The 20,605-nt window shown below is 56.6% G+C and overlaps 1 protein-coding gene across 11 annotated transcripts; it reads left to right on the top strand.

The window, feature by feature from the left end:
• The first annotated feature begins 6,900 nt into the window (after nucleotides 1–6,900).
• Nucleotides 6,901–20,497, top strand: NEURL4 (neuralized E3 ubiquitin protein ligase 4). Of its 11 annotated transcripts, none has more exons than XR_006693138.3 (29): nucleotides 6,901–7,218; nucleotides 8,387–8,831; nucleotides 9,041–9,106; nucleotides 9,262–9,560; nucleotides 9,723–9,834; nucleotides 9,928–10,016; nucleotides 10,557–10,629; nucleotides 10,795–11,059; nucleotides 11,290–11,471; nucleotides 11,790–11,875; nucleotides 12,000–12,162; nucleotides 12,261–12,459; nucleotides 12,551–12,627; nucleotides 12,712–12,790; nucleotides 13,151–13,326; nucleotides 13,408–13,539; nucleotides 14,274–14,419; nucleotides 14,497–14,724; nucleotides 14,825–14,923; nucleotides 15,012–15,173; nucleotides 15,362–15,526; nucleotides 16,763–16,921; nucleotides 17,280–17,476; nucleotides 17,607–17,694; nucleotides 17,791–17,898; nucleotides 18,035–18,179; nucleotides 18,358–18,470; nucleotides 18,561–18,726; nucleotides 19,802–20,497. XR_006693138.3 is itself a non-coding variant. In XM_005582734.4 (29 exons), the coding sequence occupies exons 1-29, from the start codon at nucleotides 6,937–6,939 to the stop codon at nucleotides 20,004–20,006; spliced, it is 4,683 nt and encodes a 1,560-aa protein (XP_005582791.2). In that variant the 5' UTR covers nucleotides 6,901–6,936; the 3' UTR covers nucleotides 20,007–20,497. The 11 variants fall into 11 exon arrangements, 10 of the variants coding, with proteins under 10 accessions (XP_005582791.2, XP_005582790.2, XP_005582792.2 ...); XM_005582734.4 differs by having other exon boundaries at nucleotides 13,151–13,320; nucleotides 17,297–17,476; XM_005582733.5 differs by having other exon boundaries at nucleotides 17,297–17,476.
• Nucleotides 20,498–20,605: the final 108 nt, after the last annotated feature.

The following is a 20,605-nucleotide window of genomic DNA, read 5'->3' as shown; positions in this document are numbered from 1 at the left end:
AAAAAAAAAAAAAAATTCATGCTTCACTAGATTGATTGATTGATTAATTAATTAATTATTGAGACGGAGTCTCCCTCCGTCACCCAGGCTGGAGTGCAGTGGCGTGATCTTGGCTCACTGCAACCTCCACCTCCTGGGTTCAAGCAATTCTCCTGTCTCAGCCTCCCGAGGAGCTGGGACTACAGGTGCCTGCCACGGCGCCCCACTAATTTTTCATATTTTTAGTAGAGACGGGGTTTCACCTCGTTGGTCAGACTGGTCTTGAACTCCTGACCTCAGGTGATCCACCCACCTCGGCCTCCCAAAGTGCTGGGATTACTGGCGCGAGCCACTGTAATCCGCTGGTTCACTAAATTAATTGCATCACTCATTGTCATCCTGCAGCAGCTTGGGCCTTCTCGTGATGCTAGGCTCCTGTGGAGTCCAGTGCCCCGGACTGCTCCCAGCTTTCTTCGCTCTGCCCTCATATTCATAGCTCCTGTGTGTGAACTCCCCTTCCTTCCTCCTCCCCTCTCCTCAACGACTGAGCAGGCCCAGCCTGAGCACCCGATTCACAGCTCCCAGACCCTTGCTCTTCTGCTCTTGATCGTCCACTCATAGGGTGGCCAGGAAGGGAAGGTTGCCCCCACTCTGCCCCCAACCAGCCCGTTTCCATTGTTTGCTTTCCTTTTCTTGAGTCCATCGAAGTCCCAGGGTTTCATCTGGAGAGAAGAGTTTGAGTTCATGGCTTTCTTGCAGCAGGCATGGGATCTTGTTCATGTGACCCTGAATCCCTTAGAACCTCCCCACTCAGCTCCTCTACCTCCCTGGCCAGTGCGAGCATCCCCTTGCCTCTGCCCAGGCTTAGTCTGTCAGGCTGTGCTTGTTCTGGCTTGAGGGGTTGGGGTTGCTCCACTCTCCCTTTCTGAACTCCCTGGGCTTTGCCAGCTCAGCCCCCTAGCCACCAGCTGGATACCATTTGAGACTCACTGTCTTGGAAGGACAGAGAAATACTTGGAGTGGGGTGGCGTGGCAGAGAGGAGTTAAGGAGGAGGCGTGGAGCCAGTGGGTGGTGCCAAGCTGGAGGGGGTCTCAACCCCTTCTGAGTCTCCCTGGTTCCTCTCCTGTCCAATGTGGACCTTGGACTCGAGGCTGTTCAGGGCCTCTCCTTCCACCTGTTGCCGATGTACTGGCCTGAAATAATTGGAGGGCTGGGAGATGGGAGCTGGCCAAGAGACAGTCCCACAGAGATAACGGCCTGGTGCCCTCAACAGGCTGCAATGGTGTCACTGTCACCATCAGGGAGCTCTCTGTGGCCTTGTGATCCCTAAAGGGGCCTCCCATGTGGTCCAGTAGGTGGACCTCAGTGCTTACAGCCTTCTCAATCACCTAGGTCAAGCTTGTGGAGCCTAGAATCAGGGATCAGGGCCGGGGTACCTATCAGGCTGTGGGTTCCCAGCCCTCCTGCCCCCTAGGCTGGCCTGCCCAGGCTCTCACCATCCTGATGCTCATCTTCCATGTCCTCCACAAGCTCTGGGTGGGAGCAGGACCTCAGGTATAGTCCTTTGCCATAGTACTCCTTGTGCTGCAGAGCAATCTCCTGCCCCGATATGATGGTGGCCACAGCTGGTGGGGGGAGGCACTGATTTCTGTAGGTGGAGGAATCTGAGGAATCAACCAAATGAATCCAAGTCTTCCGGCCATCTGGTATATCCGTGCCTCACAGGTGTCTGTCATGGGCCCTCACCAGAGGGGGAGAAGCTCAGGCCCCAGATCCTCGTCTCACTGACTTCTCTTACCCTTCCCATTTGAGAAAAACTTCAGTGACCGCTCCACCTCCCCCCATGCTTGTCTCGGACTTTTGTTTATTTTTTATTTATTTTTTGAGACAAGATCTTGCTATGTTACTCAGGCTGGAGGGTGGTAGTGCCACCATCGCTCATGGCAGCCTCAAACTCCTGGGCTCAGACTATATTCTCCCACCTTAGCCTCCCCGGTAGTCTGGACTACAGGTGCACGCCACCACGCCTGGCTAGTTAAAAACAATTTTTATTTTTATTTTTTTTTGTAGAGATGAGGTCTCCCTATGTTGCCCAGGCTGGTTTTTGAATTGCTGGCCTCAAGCAATCCTCCCAAAGTGCTGGGATTATGGAAGCGAACCACCTGGCCTGGCCAACAAACCAGCCCCCAGTCAGACTTTCTGTTCCTCAACAGCCAATAATCTCGGGGGGCTATCCTGAATGGGGTCCTTTCTCCAGCTGCCGTCTTTCTTCCCTGGGGTCACTTCCCAGCATTACCTCCCTGTCAGGCAGCAGAGTCTTGGGCTGATGGCCACTGAGGAAGACAGACTGTGGTAGAGAAGTGAGGAACGGGCTCTGGAATACAACCCCCTCTAGTCCCTGGAGCCCTCCCATCGCTAACCCTGGGCTTCAAGGATGTGCTTCTGGGTGACCAGGCCTGGCTCATCTTTGGCTCCTCTGGCTGGTTCTCCTGCCCAGCCTCTCTGCACAGGCCTGGGCTCTGGGTCCAGCATCACACCTTGACTGCCACCACTGATACTGATACCACAATTGCTGTCCTCTTCATCCTCCAAGGGCCAGTTTTTCTCAGCCTTGAGAAACTTCCCTTTGTCACAGTGTGCCTTGCGGCACTTGTCAAAGTCATTGGAGTCTGTGACCGTGGTGAGAGCCTGGCTTTCCCACCGCACTCTTGCCAAAGACTTGCTCCACCTCCCCCTTTCCATTCAATCCCCAACCCTTCATCTCATGTTGTGGGAGAAGGATTACCTAGGTGCCGAGGCAAGAGGCTGAAGGCACAAACTGTTTCAGTATAATAAAGAAAATAGAATAAGAATAGTCATAACACAAATTAGATATAGAGATGATCATGGACAATTATCAGTCATTATTATAAACATTATTAATCATTAGCTTTTAATATTACTCTCTGTTGCATTACTAATATAACCTAGGAATAACCGGCGGGTGTAGGGTCAGGAGCTAAAGGAACATTGTGAGAAATGACCTAGAAGGCAAGAGGTGAGCCTTCTGTCACGCCCACATAAGGGCCGCTTGAGGGCTCCTTGGTCAAGCGCTAATGCCAGTGCCTGGGAAGACACCCATTACTTAGCAGACTGCGAAAGGGAGTGTCCTTTCCTTGGAGGAGTCAGGGAACACTCTGCTCCACCAGCTTCTTGTGGAAGGCTGGATATTATCCAGGCCTGCCCGCAGTCATCCGGAGGCCTAAACCCCTCCCTGTGGTGCTGTGCTTCAATGGTCACCGCTCCTTGTTCACTTTCATGTTCCTCCCGTACTCCTGGTTCCTCTTTGAAGTTCGTAGTAGATAGTGGTAGAAGAAATAGTGAAAGTCTTAAAGTCTTTGATCTTATAAGTGCATAGAAGAAAACGCTGACGTATGTTGCCTTCTCTGTCTCTACTTCGGCTACCTAAAAGGAAGGGACCCCGTCCTGTGATCACGTGACTTGCTTCACCTTGTCAATCACTTAGAAGATTCACCCTCCTTACCCTGCCTGTAATAAATATCAGCGCGCCCAGCCATTCGGGGCCACTGTTGGTCTCTGCGTCTTGATGGTAGTGGTCCCCCAGGCCCAGCTGCTTTCTCTTTATCTCTTTGTCTTGTGTCTTAATTTATTACAATCTCTCGTCTTCGCACACAGGGAGAACACTTGCTAAGCTCCGTAGGGCTGGACCCTACATCATGTGTCTTGGAAAAGTTGTCTACAGGCCCCGAGCTCCTGTCAGCACAGTCCTGGCGGAACCTGGGGCAGATACTGTCCGTCATGGCAATCCTGAAGGGGTAGGAGACTAGTGGGGGCATCGAGAGAAGAAAATAGCAATGGGGACAGGTGGTAAACGAGGCCAAATTGGCGGACCCCCGCCCCCATCCAGGCCTGATGGAAATTGTAGCAACTCCCATTGTGGGTGTCAAAAAGCAGACCAGCTGCAGACCTGAATTCAGGGCTGAAGGGAGGAAAGAGGCCCCACACCCCGGCTGCTCTCTGGCAGGACTCTCACCTCTCTGCCAGCACTCCAGGATTCACTGAGCAGGAGGAACCAGCAGAGAGGTCCTCAAAACTGTCCTGCAGCCTGCAGAGGAGGGGGAAGCAGCGCTGGGAGGTGGGGGGTCAGGCAGTATCCAGTCTCTAAAGCTCTCTCTGCCTCCTCCACCTGTCCCCTCCTTTAAACAGAGAAGAATCTCTGGACTGAAGGGTTGGGGCTGAGGGCTTAGCCCCTGTGGTAAGGACTGTTGGGCTCATCCACTGTCATAAATCCATAGTCCTTGTCAGTAGGGAGGTAGGTGGCCAGGATATTCATCTAATCCCAATGCTGAGGCTTCCTTCTGGGGCTGGACCTTCTAGTGACCCCCCTCCTTATAGGCCTCCCTCATTTTCCCAGTCATTCAAAACAGTTGTTTGTTTTTTGTTTTTGTTTTTGAGACGGAGTCTCACTCTGTTGACCAGGCTGGAGTGCAGTGGCACAATCACTGCTCACTATAACCTCGGCCTTGTGGGTTCAAGTGATTCTCCTGTCTCAGCCTCCTGAGTAGCTGGGATTACAGGCACACACCACCACGCCTGGCTAATTTTTGTATTTTTAGTAGAAATGGGGTTTCACTATTTGGTCAGGCTGGTCTCGAACTCCTGAGCTTGTGATCTGCCTGCCTCGGCCTCCCAAAGTGCTGGGATTACAAGCGTGAGCTACCGTGCGTGGCCTTCAAAAGAGTTTTTGTTGTTGTTTGCTTTTTGAGATGGAGTCTTGCTCTGTCTCCCAGGCTGGAGTGCAATGGTGTGATCTCAGCTCATTGCAACCTCCGCCTCCCCGGTTCAACCCATTCTCCTGCTTTAGCCTTCCAGGTAGCTGGGATTACAGGCGCCTGCCACCATGCCCGGCTAATTTTTGTATTTTTAGTAGGGATGGGGTTTCACCACGTTGGCCAGGCTGGTCTCAAACTCCTGACCTCAGATGATCTGCCCGCCTTGGTCTCCCAAAGTGCTAGGATTACAGGCGTGAGTCACCACACCGGGCCTCAAAACAGTTTTCTTATACCCTCTTGTTGAGGCTGGGGATGGGGTCAGACTTAATGATAATCACAGTCCTGTGCAGCCAGGGTTTATGGGGCACCTGCTCTTCTCCCAAAGGCCTGGAACCTCGGACTTCCGACTCAATTGCCCTCACCTACTCTAACTCTTCGTTCTTAAGGCTCTGCCCCTTTCCTTCTGGCTCTGATCCTCCAGTGTCCTGAACCCTCCCGACTCTGGGCTGCCTGCCCACAGAGCTGGGCTCCTTACTTCTCCACATTGGGGGATTTTTGCACCAAGTTGGAGCTGTTCTTTCGTAGGATGCTCCGGGGCCGGTCCTGTTGGGAGTTTTGGGGGTTCAAGCAAGTTGATCCAGAGGGCGGACTGCACCCGGGGCTGTTTACCTCTTGCCCTATAGGCCCCCCAGGCCCAGGGCTGGAAGCCCTGGATACACTGGTTCGAGGCTCGGGGATGTTGAATCCACCAGGACCCAAGGCTGTGGCTCGCAGCCTCCCCTAGGTGCTGACTGGGCCTGGAACCAAGGACCAGTATCCCCCCGGAGGACCAGCTTGAACCAGTACCGCGAGATACGGAGACCCTGGAGTGCACGCGGGGCCCAGAACCGTGAAACAGGACTACTCCGGAGGGCTGCCCAGCGCCTGCCTCGGCTCCTGTGACCGCTGCGGGAACTCCTGTGGCTACCCCTCCAGGGGCAATCCCGGTTGAGACCGCCACCCGCCCCTAGGGACTCCAGTTTCTCCATAGCCCCACCTGGGGGCCGCTCTCAGCGATCCTGCCCCGCCTACCGGCTCCACGTAGCCCCGCCCCTGGCCCCGCCCCCACCGCTGCCAGCGGGGGATGCTGGGGCTCAGTCCCGGGTCCACCTCTCCCCTGCTCCCGAGCTGCGGCGAGCGGAATCAAGGCTATATAGAGACTCGGGCTGGGGGTCCCTCCGCTCGCCCTTTTCTTTTGTGTCCCACCCAAAGACTTTCTTTGTCTGGGCAATTTGTTCCCGCCCTTCTCCATCACCACCCTCATCCAAACCAGCCAATCCCAGTCAGGGGACCAGGCCAGGGGGCAAGAAGCCTCGATTGTGACGTCACGGTCCTCAAGCCTGAGCGTGAGCGTCGGGGAGGTGGGCTGGGGGCTTGTGACTAGCTCTAGGGGAGATCTTTTGGGGTCGTCAGCGCTGTCGCTTGAAACTGCCTGTCGGGGCTTCTCTAGACTCTTTGTGGCCTTAACATGGAATAGTTTGGTTGAGTTGGAGTTAAGGCTTGGCTTGACTTAATCATCAACGAGCTTCCCCTATCCCCGCCAGTCGGCTCGCTCAGCCAATCAGGAGAGGTGTGAGGCAAAGTGGAAGGATTGCGGCGCTGTCACAAGACACTTCGGTCTCAGTGGGGTGGCGGGCAGAGACTTTCACTTAGACTTTCACTACCGCTTCTCTGGGTCCTCCAGACTCGGCTCACGCTGCTTTGGAGCGTGCATCCCGAGGGGAGATAACCCCCCCTCTTGCCGTAAAATGAGTGCTTCAAGGTGCCACCTCCCCCTAGCGAGGGCAGGGTGGTCGGTGCCGCTGTCGCAAAGCAGAAAGTGTTTGGGCTCCTGTACCCCACCGTCGTAAAGATGCCTGCGGTGGGCGTGTCTTCCTCCCACTGTCGCAAAAGCTCCCTGCCCAAGTCTTCGTACCCCTCGGAGCCAGTCCATCACCCCGCTATGCCGTAAAGCGAGGCTCCCGACCCCGTCGTCCTTCTCACCGTGGTCGTCCCCAGCTCCTAGCACGGGCTGCTTCATTGCCCGGCAGTGCCGTAAAGCATACCTGGCCTCAGCACGTGGTCGTATCCCTCAGAGTGTCTGCCCGCCGCGGTTGCCACGGTGCCGCCAAGCGCGGCTGTCGCGCTGCCCCGGTGTCAGCGGAGATGGCGGCGGGGTCGGGTGGGAGTGGGGGCTCTGGGGGAGGCCCCGGACCGGGGCCGGGCGGGGGTGGGGGACCCAGCGGGAGCGGCTCAGGACCGGGGTCCAACGGGGGTCTGGGCAGCGGCGGGGAGCTGCACCCGCGCACTGGGCGCTTGGTGAGCCTGTCGGCCTGTGGGCGTACAGCGCGGCGGCAGCAGCCGGGCCAGGAGTTTAACCACGGGCTGGTGTTGAGCCGAGAACCCTTGCGCGATGGACGCATCTTCACCGTCCGCATCGACCGCAAGGTGCAGCGCTGGTACCGCGGAACCGAGATGTGGAGGGTGGTGGGAGGGGACTAGAGGGAGACGGGGTAGGACAGCCAGGGTAGCCCACATCGCCGGGCACCGAGAGGGAACAGAAAGAACACAGAGCACCAGGGGGCGGACAGGAAGACAGCGTGAAGCAGAAACATTCAGTTTGAAGAAGACATTAAGAGCTTGAGTGTTTTCAAGATCCAGAACCAGGGAAGGGACACGAGGGCTAACCCACTAGAATGGCTGGGAACAGACCTCCTGGTACAATTTCTTGGGCATGGAGGATGGAGAGATGTCAGAGATGTGATGACAAGTGAAGAAAGATACCAAGGAACGAACAAACCTAATCCCAGCTCTTTGGGAGTCCGAGGCGGGCGGATCACTAGAGTCAGGGGTTCGAGACCAGCCTGGCGAACGTGGTGAAACCCCGTCTTTACTAAAAATACAAAAATTAGCCAGGCATGGTGGCGCGCGCCTGTAATCCCAGCTACTCAGGAGTCTGAGGCAGGAGAATGGCTTGAACCCGAGGGGCAGAGGTTGCAGTGAGCCGAGATCATGCCACTGCACTCCAGCCTGGGCAACAGAGTGAGTGAGACTGTCTAAAAAAAAAAAAAAGAACAAACCACTGAATGACACACTCACAGGCTGTGCCAGAAAGATAGGTGAGGAGAAGTAATCCAGGGTGAGAGAGGTGTGTGTGATTCAGTGAAGAGGTCAGGCTCACAGAAAAAGAACTTGGGAGGAGGTTAAATCTGGGTAGAGCCTGATCCTTGGAGAGAATTAGGCCAGGGGAAGGGAATGAATGATACACAAGAGCAAGAGGTGTGGGTATAGGAAGTAGGTGAATTTGGATGGTTGGAGAGCCATAGAGACTAGGGAAGTTAGAGGAGGCAGGAGACTGGAACCAAGGAATTCGTGCTTGGCTTGGAAAGGAGTGGTGTAGTAAACACTGAGTAGAGAGCAGAGTTGCTAAAGGAAAGCCCAAATAATTTCCGAGACAGAGTCCAGAAAATCACTGTCTGCATCTGTGGATTAGTGTGTGGATTAGTGTTCCAAGAGACAAAAAGCCAGCTAGCTGTCTTGAGAGGTGGGAAGATAGGGTGGCCTGTGGAATGGAGGGTGGCCCATTCTAAGTCTCTGTCCAATACCCCTATCCCAGGTCAACTCCTGGAGTGGCTCCATTGAGATTGGGGTGACAGCGCTGGACCCCAGTGTGCTGGACTTTCCAAGCAGTGCCACGGGGCTGAAGGGGGGCTCGTGGGTAGTGTCGGGCTGCTCTGTGCTGAGAGATGGACGCTCTGTGTTGGAGGAGTATGGTCAGGACCTGGACCAGCTTGGCGAAGGGGACCGCGTGGGTGTGGAGCGCACAGTTGCTGGGGAGCTTCGGCTCTGGGTGAATGGGCGGGATTGCGGTGTGGCCGCCACAGGCCTGCCCCCTCGTGTCTGGGCCGTTGTGGACCTTTATGGCAAGTGCACCCAGATCACCGTGCTACCCCCTGAGCCAGGTTTCAGCCCCCCTACTCCCATCCCCACACCTCCCCTTGAGCCCTTGGCCCCCACTGAAGACTCTGCCTTGGCTGAACAGGGTACCTCTGCTGATGAAGGTGAGAACATGGCTAGGGCAGTGGTGGTGGGGTGGGGACAGAATGGGGGAAATACAGTGACAAGACAGGCTGGGTGTGGGCAGGGCCACCCTGATCCCCAAGTCTGTTGAATGGGAAAGCAGGAGCTAGAGGATGGGGGGGTCTCCTGGCTATGGGCCCTGAAGCAGGGACTGAACCCTTATTCCCCTCCCATCCCACCTGGTCCCCAGCCTTCATGGTGTCCCCAGCGCAGGCCCGGCCGGAGACGTTTCCTAACAGCCTTGAGTCGCATAATGGTGAGGGCTTTGGGGAGGCCCTGGGAAGGGGAGTGGGAAGTGAGGTGGACAAGGGAGGGCCCTCAGGAGAAGGGGCAGGGAGAGAGGCACCTGGTCTGGGGGTATAGAGCCTCATCCCAGCTTCCCAGCTTTCTTCTTCCATCCTGCTGCTGTAGACTTTGCCAGCATGGAGCTGTCTGAGGTGGTGAGCAACACCATCCTGTCTACCTACAATGGAGGGCTTCTGAATGTGAACCTGAGCTCCCCGCCAGCAGGGGAAGGCCTGGGGTCTAGCGGTGCTGCCACCTCGCCCATTCTCACTTCCAACGACGCCCTGCTCTTTCATGAAAAGTGCGGAACCCTCATCAAACTCAGCAACAATAATAAGACGGCTGAGCGCCGGCGGCCCCTGGACGAATTCAACAATGGGGTTGTCATGACCAACCGCCCACTTCGGGACAATGAGATGTTTGAGGTGTGCAAAGTCCTGTGGTCTGGTTGGCGCCTTACCCCTGGGAGCTAAAGATGGGGCTCGACCATTGGCGCTAGAAGGGTGGGCCCTAGGGAAGAACCAAGGGCTGAAGGTCTCTTTCTGCATTTACATTCTCTGCTTCTCCCTTCTGTCCCTCAATGCCAGATCCGTATCGATAAGCTTGTTGATAAGTGGTCAGGCTCCATTGAGATTGGGGTCACCACCCACAACCCCAACAGTTTGGAGTACCCAGCCACCATGACCAACCTCCAGTCAGGTACCAGCCCTGGGCAGGGGCGGGGGTGCAGGCCTGGTGTTGCTGAGGGGAAGGAAGCCCCGTACTTGAACCCGCGTGTCCACCATCACCCAGGCACCATCATGATGAGCGGCTGTGGGATCCTGACCAATGGCAAGGGCACCCGCCGGGAGTACTGCGAATTCAGTCTGGATGAGCTGCAGGTGAGGGTGGCACACAGATCCTTGGACCACTTTCCAGCAGAGCCACAGGTACTCTGTGACCCTGCCAGGGCACCAAGCAGGGTCTCCTGTGTGACCTAGAGCCAGTCCCTGTATCTTCTACCTAAAGGTTCCTTCCGAGAAGGCAGAGTTGCCCAAGAGTTCAGCACTCAGATTTTGGAGTCAGATGGTTGAATTCCTCTTACTGTTTTCCCATTTGTAGTGGCGAACCGAGGCAAGAAGCTTATCCTCTTTCATTGCTCCCCCAGCCCCTGCAATCTCTAAAATGAGCCTACAAGTAGTACTCATTCCATAGGCTGAGACTTGTAGAAGCTGATGTCTGTGAGGTGGTTTAACTCAGTGCCTGACTCACGTGGAGCATTGAGGAAATGTAGAAACTGTCATGTCTGGAAAACAAGGACCCAGGACCCGTCCTCCAGGATGGTCTGAGACTGGCGAATGCCTTCTGGAGTTGTTCCTGTGTGGAGTGGGGTGCTCGGCAGGCCTCGGGACTCCTCTGAACTATTCGTCTTCTTTGAGTAGGAGGGTGACCACATTGGCCTCACAAGGAAGTCCAACTCTGCCCTGCACTTCTTCATTAATGGTATCGATCAGGGTAAGGGTCGCTCAGAGAGGGCCTCTGGGCTGGGGCTTTCGGTGAGGCTGGGACTGGGGGCTGTACTTCATCCTCCTGCTTCTCTTTGGTGCTTGGTCTCCGTGTTTGACTTTCTCCCCTCATTCTCCCTGCCCACTCCCACACCCCCGAACCTTCCTGCAACAGGAGTGGCAACCCCCTTGACGCCCCCAGTGGTGTATGGCGTGGTGGACTTGTACGGGATGGCTGTGAAGGTGACCATCGTCCACAATAACAACCACAGTGACCGTCTCCGCCGCAACAACGCCATCCTGCGGGCGCTGTCCCCCGAGGGCGCTCTCCGCCGTGCTGCCCCTGCCGCTCAGGCAGAACCTGAGCGCCTGCTCTTCCACCCCAACTGTGGGCAGAAGGCAGCCATCACCCACGAGGGACGCACTGCCCTGAGGCCCCAGTATGGCCCATGGGGTGGGGAGAAGCCTGAAGAAGGGGTTCTAATGGGAGGGGGGCAGGGCACGGAAGTAGAAGGCAGAGGGAGCCTGGCGGGGGCAGCCTGGCGGGGTGGAGGTTGAGGTTGAGTTCTTTGGCTTGGGGCCGTGAATGTTGGCAGGCATTGCTGGGCTAAGCCTTGGCACGTTGAGAGCGTGTGTTGGGGATCTGACTCTCCACTTTCTGTTCCCTCAGTGCCACCGATGACTTCAATCATGGCGTGGTGCTGAGCAGCAGAGCCCTGCGGGATGGAGAGGTGTTCCAGGTGCGCATCGACAAGATGGTGGACAAATGGGCTGGCTCCATTGAAATTGGTGTCACCACCCACAACCCTGCCTACCTCCAGTTGCCCTCCACCATGACCAACTTGCGCTCTGGTGAGCTCCCAGGAAGGGCAGGGCCAGGACAGGGTTTTGGGGGGAAGCTGTCCCCAAAGCCCTGGCACTTGTTCTCCAGCTTCTTTTTCACTTGTCACTCTTGTGACCACTCATTCAGTGGCTAGAGAGTGCCCCGTGGGCAGGGCTGTGGCTGTCTTGGAAGCTGCAGAGTTTTGTTGTCCTGCTCAGGGAAGAAAGCTAGTCGTCAAAGAAAAGGCAAGATGGGCTGTGGGCTCAGGAGTTCTGTGGGGGCTGCTATGGAAAGGAGAGGAGCCCTTCCTTTCCCTTCATGTCCTCTACTGCTCCTTGTCCTCCCAGGGACCTGGATGATGACTGGGAATGGGGTGATGCACAATGGGACGACCATCCTGGATGAATACGGGCACAACCTGGACCGCCTCAAGGTGGGAAAGTGGGTGTGCTGCCTGGCGGCCGCAGCGGGCATCACAAACACCACAGGGCTGATGCAGGACCAGCCCCGGCAGGAACTCTGCCTGACTCCTCACTCCAGCACCCCCTTCTTCCAAGGCAGGGGACACGGTGGGCGTGGTACGGCGGGAGGACGGGACTCTCCACTTCTTTGTCAATGGGATGACTCAGGGCCCTGCTGCCTGGAACGTGCCCCCGGGCGTCTATGCTGTCGTCGATCTCTATGGCCAGGCGGCCCAGGCCACCATTGTGGACGACGTGGGTGAGGGCCGGGCTAGGCTGGGGCCGGGGGTTAGGGTGGCCTTGGGAGGTCTGAGAGACACTTAGAGATCTAATGGGTGATGATGTCCACTTTTACAGAGGTGTCTCCAGTTCCTGAATCACTTCCTGAGGGGAATAACCAGGTGTCTCCAAGCTCTCCATCCTCAGGGGCAGGGGGCTCTGACCTGCGTTTCCACCAGCTGCACGGCAGTAACGCAGTCATCACCAATGGGGGCCGCACTGCCCTCCGCCACAACTGTCGCAGCGAGTTTAATGACGCCATCGTCATCTCCAACCGGTCAGTCTCTCAACTTTCATGTCCCCACCTTCCTCCTGCCCAGCCTCAGCCACCCAAGTGGAGCCTCTCTGATCACCAGTCTCCCTGGCAGGGCCCTGCGGGATGGAGAGCTGTTTGAAATTGTCATTCAGAAGATGGTGGACCGCTGGTCAGGCTCCATTGAGGCTGGTGAGGGGCGTCTGTGTGTGTTGGGGGCCGTTGGATGTCTGTGCCTTGGGGGATCGGCCTTGACTTACCTCTGCCTCCTACCAGGAGTGACTGCTATTCGGCCTGAAGACCTGGAATTCCCCAACACCATGACAGACATTGACTATGACACATGGATGCTGAGGTTGGGCTTCCTGCTTTGGGGGCCAGCTTGGGGCTGAGTGGAGCTGGCTGGCATCAGGGAAGCAAGGTTTCGGCCTATGGTGGCTGTGGGCAGTGACAGACCTAGGGGATCTGCCTGTCCCCTCTCTTGGATTCTGGGAAGCCCTGCTCAGGCCCACAGGGGCTCAGTCCTCTTTCATCTTAGGTAGTTCTTGCTTTTCCCTGAGGGGATCCCAGGGACAAACGAGATAGGACTGGGCCTTACACCCAGATCAAGACCCCAGCCCAAGGCATTGGAAGGTTCTGACAGGCAGGGAGTGGGCGGGGGCCAATGTGAAGTTGAAGCTGGCAGGCTGACTCACCCCTTCTGCCATCCCCCCAGTGGTACAGCCATCATGCAAGATGGTAACACGATGCGCAACAATTACGGGTGTGACCTGGATGCGCTGGGCACAGGTGCACGCATTGGCATGATGCGAACTGCCAAGGGCGATCTGCACTACTTCATCAATGGCCAGGACCAAGGCGCTGCCTGCTCGGGCCTGCCTCCGGGTAAAGGTGACTATGTGGCTTTCAGCCTGCCACCCTCAGCCCAGACCACCTGGCTGTCAGGCTTCTGACCTTCCCTCTCCTCCCCAGAGGTGTATGCAGTAGTCGATCTCTATGGCCAGTGTGTCCAAGTGTCCATCACCAATGCCACCGGCCCCATGGACAATAGCCTGGCGACCAGCAACACTGCCACCGAGAAGTCCTTCCCACTGCACTCCCCAGGTGCGGCAGCCGGGCGGGGGCTGGATGGGCTCTGCTTGCCTGCTGTGCGCCTGAGGAGTAGGGCTTCCAGGTTACAGCAGCTGTGCAAAGACGGTTGGCTGGGGTAGCTGCCGGCTCAAGGGAAGGGACAGCCCACGGTGGCAAGCAGCCAGTAAGGGGGAGGTTACACCTGGTACTTAGAGCCTGGACACTTCCCTGCCACCAAGGGGCCAGGACACCATCAACTGAGCATGCCAGGTTTGGAAATGAGTCTTGCTGTGGTGAAAAGAGGTATCAGGGCTGGGCGCAGTAGCTGATGCCTGTAATCCCAGCACTTTGGGAGATCAAGGCGGGTGGATCGCTCCAGCACAAGAGTTTGAAACCAGCCTGGGAAACACGGCGAAACCCAGTCTGTACCAAAAATACAAAATTTAAGCAGTTGTGGTGGCGTGCACCTGTGGTCCCAGCTACTTGGGAGGCTGAGGTGGGAGGATCGCTGAATCCCAGGAAGTTGAGGCTGCACTGAGCCGTGATTGTGCCACTGCACTCCAGCCTGAGTGACAGAGCGAGACCGTGCCTCAAAAAAAAAAAAAAAAAAATACAATAAAGAGGTGTCAGGAGGCCCTGAGGAGTAATGGCAGATGGCAGATGGGGCGTTGGTGTCCCCATCTCGTTTCATCTGAAAGCTTTGCTCTGTTCCATCTGAAGCTTGCTGCCCCAGTCCTACCCCTTCCTCTGGTGCCATCTTTTCACAGTGGCTGGCGTGGCTCACCGATTCCACAGTACTTGCGGCAAGAATGTCACTCTAGAGGAGGATGGCACGAGGGCGGTGCGTGCCGCTGGCTATGCTCATGGTCTTGTCTTCAGTACCAAGGAGCTGAGGGCTGAGGAAGTCTTTGAGGTAGGCCGTAGCGATGTGACAGAGGGGCTGCCAGGCCCATCGCCACAGGGCCAGCTCATCTTGTCTCTGTCTCATAGGTGAAAGTGGAAGAGCTAGATGAGAAGTGGGCAGGTTCCCTGCGGCTGGGACTGACCACACTAGCCCCGGGGGAGATGGGACCCGGAGCAGGTGGCAGTGGCCCAGGGCTGCCTCCTTCCCTGCCAGAGCTCCGGACGAAGACCACTTGGATGGTATCCAGCTGTGAAGTGAGGCGTGATGGGCAGCTCCAGAGGATGAACTATGGCCGGAACCTAGAGAGGCTGGGGGTGAAGTGGCTGGCTCCAGGGACAGGGGAGGGGTTGGGAGTGGCGGTGGCAGGGAGGGGTGGGCTGAGCATCATCTGTCCTTGTCCTGCCTTGGTCCTAGGTGGGGAGCCGTGTGGGTGTTCGTCGGGGGGCAGATGACACGATGCACATCCTGGTGGATGGAGAGGATATGGGGCCTGCAGCCACTGGCATTGCCAAGGTAGACCTGAATGCTTCCTTGGGTTTTGGGAGGATGGTTGAGGTCTTCCGCTGATCTCTGATTTGTCTGGGTCTTGTGTGCCTCCCAGAACGTGTGGGCTGTGTTGGATCTCTACGGGCCAGTCCGCAGTGTGTCGATTGTCAGTTCCACAAGGCTGGAGGAGTCAGAAGGCACCCAGCCTCCTTCCCCCAGTTCAGACACCGGCAGTGAGGGCGAGGAGGATGACGAGGGCGAGGAGCATGGCCTGGGAGTAAGAGGCTGCAGCATGGCCTGCTGTGCACGTGGATGGGCAGTTGCTGGGCCGTTGGATGCCAGGCCTTTTTTGGGTTCTCTGATCGTTGGGTGGAGGCTCACACTCAGGGTCTGTGCAAACTCCAGTGGGGTGGGTCGGTCCTGGCATTGGCAACCCATGCAGCTTAGTCTCTTCCTCCACACCAGGGCCAGAATGAAGTGGGTATTATACCCACCACCCTCGAGTTCCTGGAGAACCACGGGAAGAATATCCTCTTGTCTAATGGGAACCGTACAGCCACACGGGTGGCCAGCTACAATCAGGGCATCGTTGTCATCAACCAGCCTCTGGTGCCCCAGCTGCTGGTCCAGGTGGGCTCTCCCTCCCTGTCCCCAGCTCCTCTCGCTCCACAGTGACCCATGGCCAACCCTCCTGAAGAAAGGCCTTTTTGGGTGGAGAAAAAGAAAGCAAGCCACTTGGATGAGCTTTCTGGGCTTTTATTCATAGCCTGTAATGGGGTTTGTCAGTCAGTTACCACGAAGTCCCTACCTGGCGATCGGTGAGGGAAGCAGTAGGGACAGGCTGGAGGAGTCCAAGGGAAATGCCTGATCCTATATGTGGGAGCAGAGAGGGCTTTCCAGAAGAAGGTGCCTTTTTGCTACAAACTGAAAGATATATCAAAGTTAGCCAGATGAGCCCAGGTACAGTGGCTCATACCTGTAATCCCAGAACTTTTGGAGGCCAAAGCAGGCGGATCGCTTGAGTTCACGAGTTTGCGACCAGCCTGGGCAATATAGCGAAACTCTGTCTCTGCAAAAAAATACAAAAATTCGCCAGGCATGGTGGCACGAGCCTATAATCCCAGCTACTCAGGAGGCTGAGGTGGGAAGATCACTTGAACCTGGGAGGCAGAGGTTACAGTGAGCCGAGATCACGCCACCGCACTCTAGCCTGGGAGACAGGGCAAGATCTTGTCTCTAAAAAAAAAAAAAAAAAAAAAAAAGCTAGCTAGATGAAGGAAGTCCTACGAATAAGAATCCTGACAGATCGTTACAGAGGCAACAGCAAGGTCACGGCTCAAACAGGGTTTGGTTTTGTTTTGTTTTTGAGATGGAGTTGTGCTCTTGTTGCCCAGGCTAGAATGCAGTGGCACGACCTCGTCTCACTGCAACCTCCACCTTCCGGGTTCAAGCGATTCTCCTGCCTCAGCCTCCCGAGTAGCTGCGATTACAGGCATGTGCCACGACACCTGGCTAATTTTGTATTTTTAGTAGAGACAGGGTTTCGCCATGTTGCTCAGGCTGGTCTCAAACTCCTGACCTCAGGTGATCCACCCGCCTCAGCCTCCCAAAGTGCTGGGATTACAGGTGTGGGCCACCATGCCGGCTGATGGTTCTTTTTTTTATTATTATTAAAAAAAAAAAAAAGGGAAAGAAACAACTAAATTTGCATTTTCTGGTCCTTCCATGCATAAGAAAAGGCAGCATCCCAGGCCACATTCTGGGAGGTGCAGTATTCCCTCCCTGGCGGGGGGGTGGGGGGGGGTGGGTAGCGAGCCTGGTTCTTCCCAGGAGGCTGTGATTATGGAGTAGTTCCTTCTTCCCCAGGTGCGGATAGATTTCCTAAACCGACAGTGGACATCTTCCCTTGTCCTGGGAGTCATCACCTGCGCGCCTGAGAGGCTCAACTTCCCTGCTTCTGCCTGTGCCCTCAAACGGGCAGCCTGGCTGCTGCGGGGCCGTGGGGTCTTCCACAACGGTCTCAAGGTGAGTAGGAGCCATAGAGAAGGGGCGGGACCAGGCTTGTGTGTAGGGAAGGGCTGGCCAGAAGGGAGAAGTGGGCCCCTAGCCTTGGAGGTAGGACCACAGGTGTAAAAGGGGGACAGTAATGGGCAGGCAAGGGTGAGTGGCGTTGCCTGGTCAGTTTTAGGCCTGCTGCTTCCTGCGGTGTCCCTGCCGTTGAGAATGTGCCAGTTTTGGGGAAGAGGAGGGGCTCTAGGTAACTGCAGCGGGAGGAGAGTCTCGGCAGCAGGCAAGCGTGGAGGCAAAGCCAAGGCGCTGGCAGCAGGAAGCAGAGCAAAGGGCAGGACGGCTGCTGTGGTGGAGTGTGACCTCTGGAAGACAGCCGGTCTCCCCTCCCAGATCTGTGAGAAGTTTGGGCCGAATCTGGACACGTGCCCTGAAGGCACCATCCTGGGACTGCGGCTGGACAGCTCTGGGGGACTGCATCTCCACGTTAATGGGGTGGACCAGGGGGTAGCTGTACCAGATGTGCCCCAGCCCTGCCACGCGCTTGTGGACCTCTATGGGCAGTGTGAGCAGGTTAGTGGCAGTGGGGGCAGGGAGGAGGGGTGCCTAAGAGTCTGGGCCGTCCAGGACGGGGAAGTCTCTGTTCCAGAATCATCAGGCCCTGGGGTCTGACCAAGCTGTCTGACTACCCTCTCCCCTGCAGGTGACAATCGTGAACCCTGAGCCAGGGGCTGCCAGTGGGAAAAGTGCTGGAACCCAAGGGGACATGGAGAAAGCAGACATGGTGGACGGTGTGCCAGCCCAAAGGGACCCCGCTCCTGCCTCTACTCCCCTGCCCCTACCCTTCTAGCCTAACTCCTGTGACCTGTGCCCCTCTGCTCCCTCAGGTATCAAAGAGAGTGTGTGCTGGGGCCCACCACCCGCCGCTAGTCCTCTAAAGAGCTGCGAGTACCATGCCCTTTGCTCTCGCTTCCGAGAACTCCTGCTGCTTCCTGGTGAGTCCCGGTCCCCAGAACCGACTTCATCCCCAGGGCCAGGCCCAGAGCCGTGGAGAGCAGCTGAAGGGTGCCAGTGTGGCTGAGATCAAGGGTGGGAGCCACAGCACCAAGCCTGCTACTTACTGTCCCGCAGAAGATTATTTCATGCCTCCGCCAAAGCGAAGCCTGTGCTACTGTGAGTCTTGCCGGAAGCTGCGAGGAGATGAGGCCCACAGGCGCAGAGGGGAGCCTCCCCGGGAATACGCACTGCCCTTTGGCTGGTGCAGGTTCAACCTCAGGTACATACGGGCAGGGTCATGCCTTTCCCCTACTGTTTTCCCCCTGGAGAAATGGAGATCCCAAGAAGGTGCATGGAAGAAGTGATAGAACTTCCTGCCTAAGGAAGAGCCTCGTGAAGCTCCTCCACTGGGGAGCCAGTGTCCTTCGTTCTATCTGCCCCGCTTGTCCACCTCGTAGAGTGAATCCCCGCCTGGAGGCTGGGACACTAACCAAGAAGTGGCACATGGCCTATCATGGGAGCAATGTTGCAGCTGTACGGAGAGTGCTGGACCGAGGGGAGCTGGGAGCAGGTACTGGGGAGCAGGCCCATGCAAGGTGGGCTGAGCCTGGGGGGCTGTGGAGGAATAAAAAGGGCTATCTTGACCCAGTTCTCCTCCCAGGTACTGCTTCCATCCTGAGCTGCCGTCCTTTGAAGGGAGAGCCTGGGGTAGGGTTCGAGGAGCCTGGCGAGAACTGTGCACCTCCTCGGGAGGAGCAGCCCCCTCCTGTGCTGCTTTCCCCCTCCCTTCAATATGCTGGGGCCGAGACCCTGGCCTCCAAAGTGCAGTGAGTACTGGGAGGGGTGGGGAGAGATCTCCAGGGGCTCGGATGAAGAGGGCCTGAGCGCAGCCACTGGGGTCTTCATGATTTGCCCTCCCCTTTTCTCACCTCCTCTTGCTAGCTGCCAGTCTCCAACTCAGCCCTTTTTTCATTCATTGAACAAATACCACTTATATACTCTTCTAGTGGGCAAGAAAAGGAACCTTGCTCTTGTGGAACCTCTGCCTTTTCTCTCTATAATGTTCATACATAATAAGTATTTATTATTTATTTATTTATTTTTGAGACGGAGTCCTGCTCTGTCATCCAGGCTGGAGTGCAGTGGCATGATCTCGGCTCATTGCAACCTCCACCTCCCGGGTTCAAGCGATTCTCCTGCCTCAGCCTCCTGAGTAGCTGGGACTACAGGCGTGTGCCACCAAGCCCGGCTAATTTTTCTAGTAGAGATAGGGTTTTGCCATGTTGGCCAGGCTGGTCTCGATCTCCTGACCTCGTGAGCCACCCGCCTCGGCCTCCCAAAGCGCTGGGATTACAGGCGTGAGCCACCGCGCCCAGCCAGTATTTAGTATTTTTAAAGGTAATAAGTAAGGACTATGGAAACAAAGAAAGAGTGGGGCGAAGGAGACAGCAGTGTGGCTGGTGTGGGCATCGTAAGAAAGAGTGGGGCGAAGGAGACAGCAGTGTGGCTGGTGTGGGCATCGTAGGAAAGAGTGGGGCGAAGGAGACAGAAGTGTGGCTGGTGTGGGCATCGTAAGAAAGAGTGGGGCGAAGGAGACAGCAGTGTGGTTGGTGTGGGCATCGTAGGAAAGAGGGGGGCGAAGGAGACAGCAGTGTGGCTGGTGTGGGCATCGTAAGAAGGTGGGAGAGATTCGAGCAAAGGCTTGAAGAAGGAAGTGAAGGGTGTAGCTGAGCAGGCTTTGGGAGGAAGAACATTTCAGGTAGAAAGAACAGCTAGAGTGAAGCTCCTATAAGGCGGGAGTATTTCCTAGGTACAGCAAGGCTTGTGTGGTTGGAACAGACTTTGCAAGGGGGAGGTGATGGGGAGAGAAGCTTCACTCCCTTATTTTTTCCTGTTTGACAGATTCCGGGACCCCAAATCCCAGCGGACGCACCAGGCTCAGGTGGCGTTCCAGGTGTGTGTGCGCCCTGGCTCCTACACCCCGGGACCCCCTTCCGCTGCCCTTGGAGAACCTCCTGACCCTCACTTCAGTCCAGCCGAACTTGAGTGGGTCACTAAGGAGAAGGGGGCCACACTCCTCTATGCCCTGCTGGTACGGGTGGAATGAGGGGTGACACACAAATACTACAAGCACAGTCGGGCCTCGGGCCCATGGACTCTGGCGACTGCCTCCACCTCATTCCCGTGACTCGTGGCATGCGCAGGTGCTGGAGCTTGGCAGCCGCGCAGGAGCATGTAGGCAGGCTCTCAGATGTAGGTGGCAAGTGGCACAGCTCCATGTCTGGAGGCCCAGCACTCCGTCTGATGGGAGGAGCCGTGGGAGCCCAGCTCCAGGCCCTGGTACCCCTCTTCATGCACTGATTTGGGGAACATGACTCCCTTTTACTCCCCTTCCCCACATCACTTAATTTATTTCCGTTTTTGTTTCTGGTTACTGTGAATCCCAGAGGAGTCTCTCCCTGTGCCCACATGAAGCTGCTTTTTCCGGGGCCACCAGGCGGGAGTGGGGAAGGGTGGGCGCACGGAAGATGGGGGCCTCTGTACAGTTGTTACTGACTCTGATTTCTAAGGAGCCAATAAACACCGTCTCAGAGCCTCCGCCTCGGCCTCTCTCTCGCGCGCCCCTCCCCGGAGCCCGCGTCCCCTGGGGTGCCACCAGGTGGGCCCGCGAAATTAAAGAGAGCTGAGGATGCCAAGACCAGTTTA

The sequence above is a fragment of the Macaca fascicularis genome, chromosome 16 (assembly GCF_037993035.2).
Source record: "Macaca fascicularis isolate 582-1 chromosome 16, T2T-MFA8v1.1".
Lineage (NCBI taxonomy): Eukaryota > Metazoa > Chordata > Mammalia > Primates > Cercopithecidae > Macaca > Macaca fascicularis.
This window is presented reverse-complemented; position numbering and strand designations above follow the sequence as displayed.

Coding starts and splice junctions, on each gene's coding strand:
- NEURL4 (XM_005582733.5), top strand. CDS start 6,937: ATGGCGGCGGGGTCGGGTGGGAGTGGGGGCTCTGGGGGAGGCCCCGGA. Junction 9,835..9,927: donor CATGACCAACCTCCAGTCAG/GTACCAGCCCTG, acceptor ACCATCACCCAG/GCACCATCATGATGAGCGGC. Junction 18,727..19,801: donor ACCCTGGCCTCCAAAGTGCA/GTGAGTACTGGG, acceptor CCTGTTTGACAG/ATTCCGGGACCCCAAATCCC.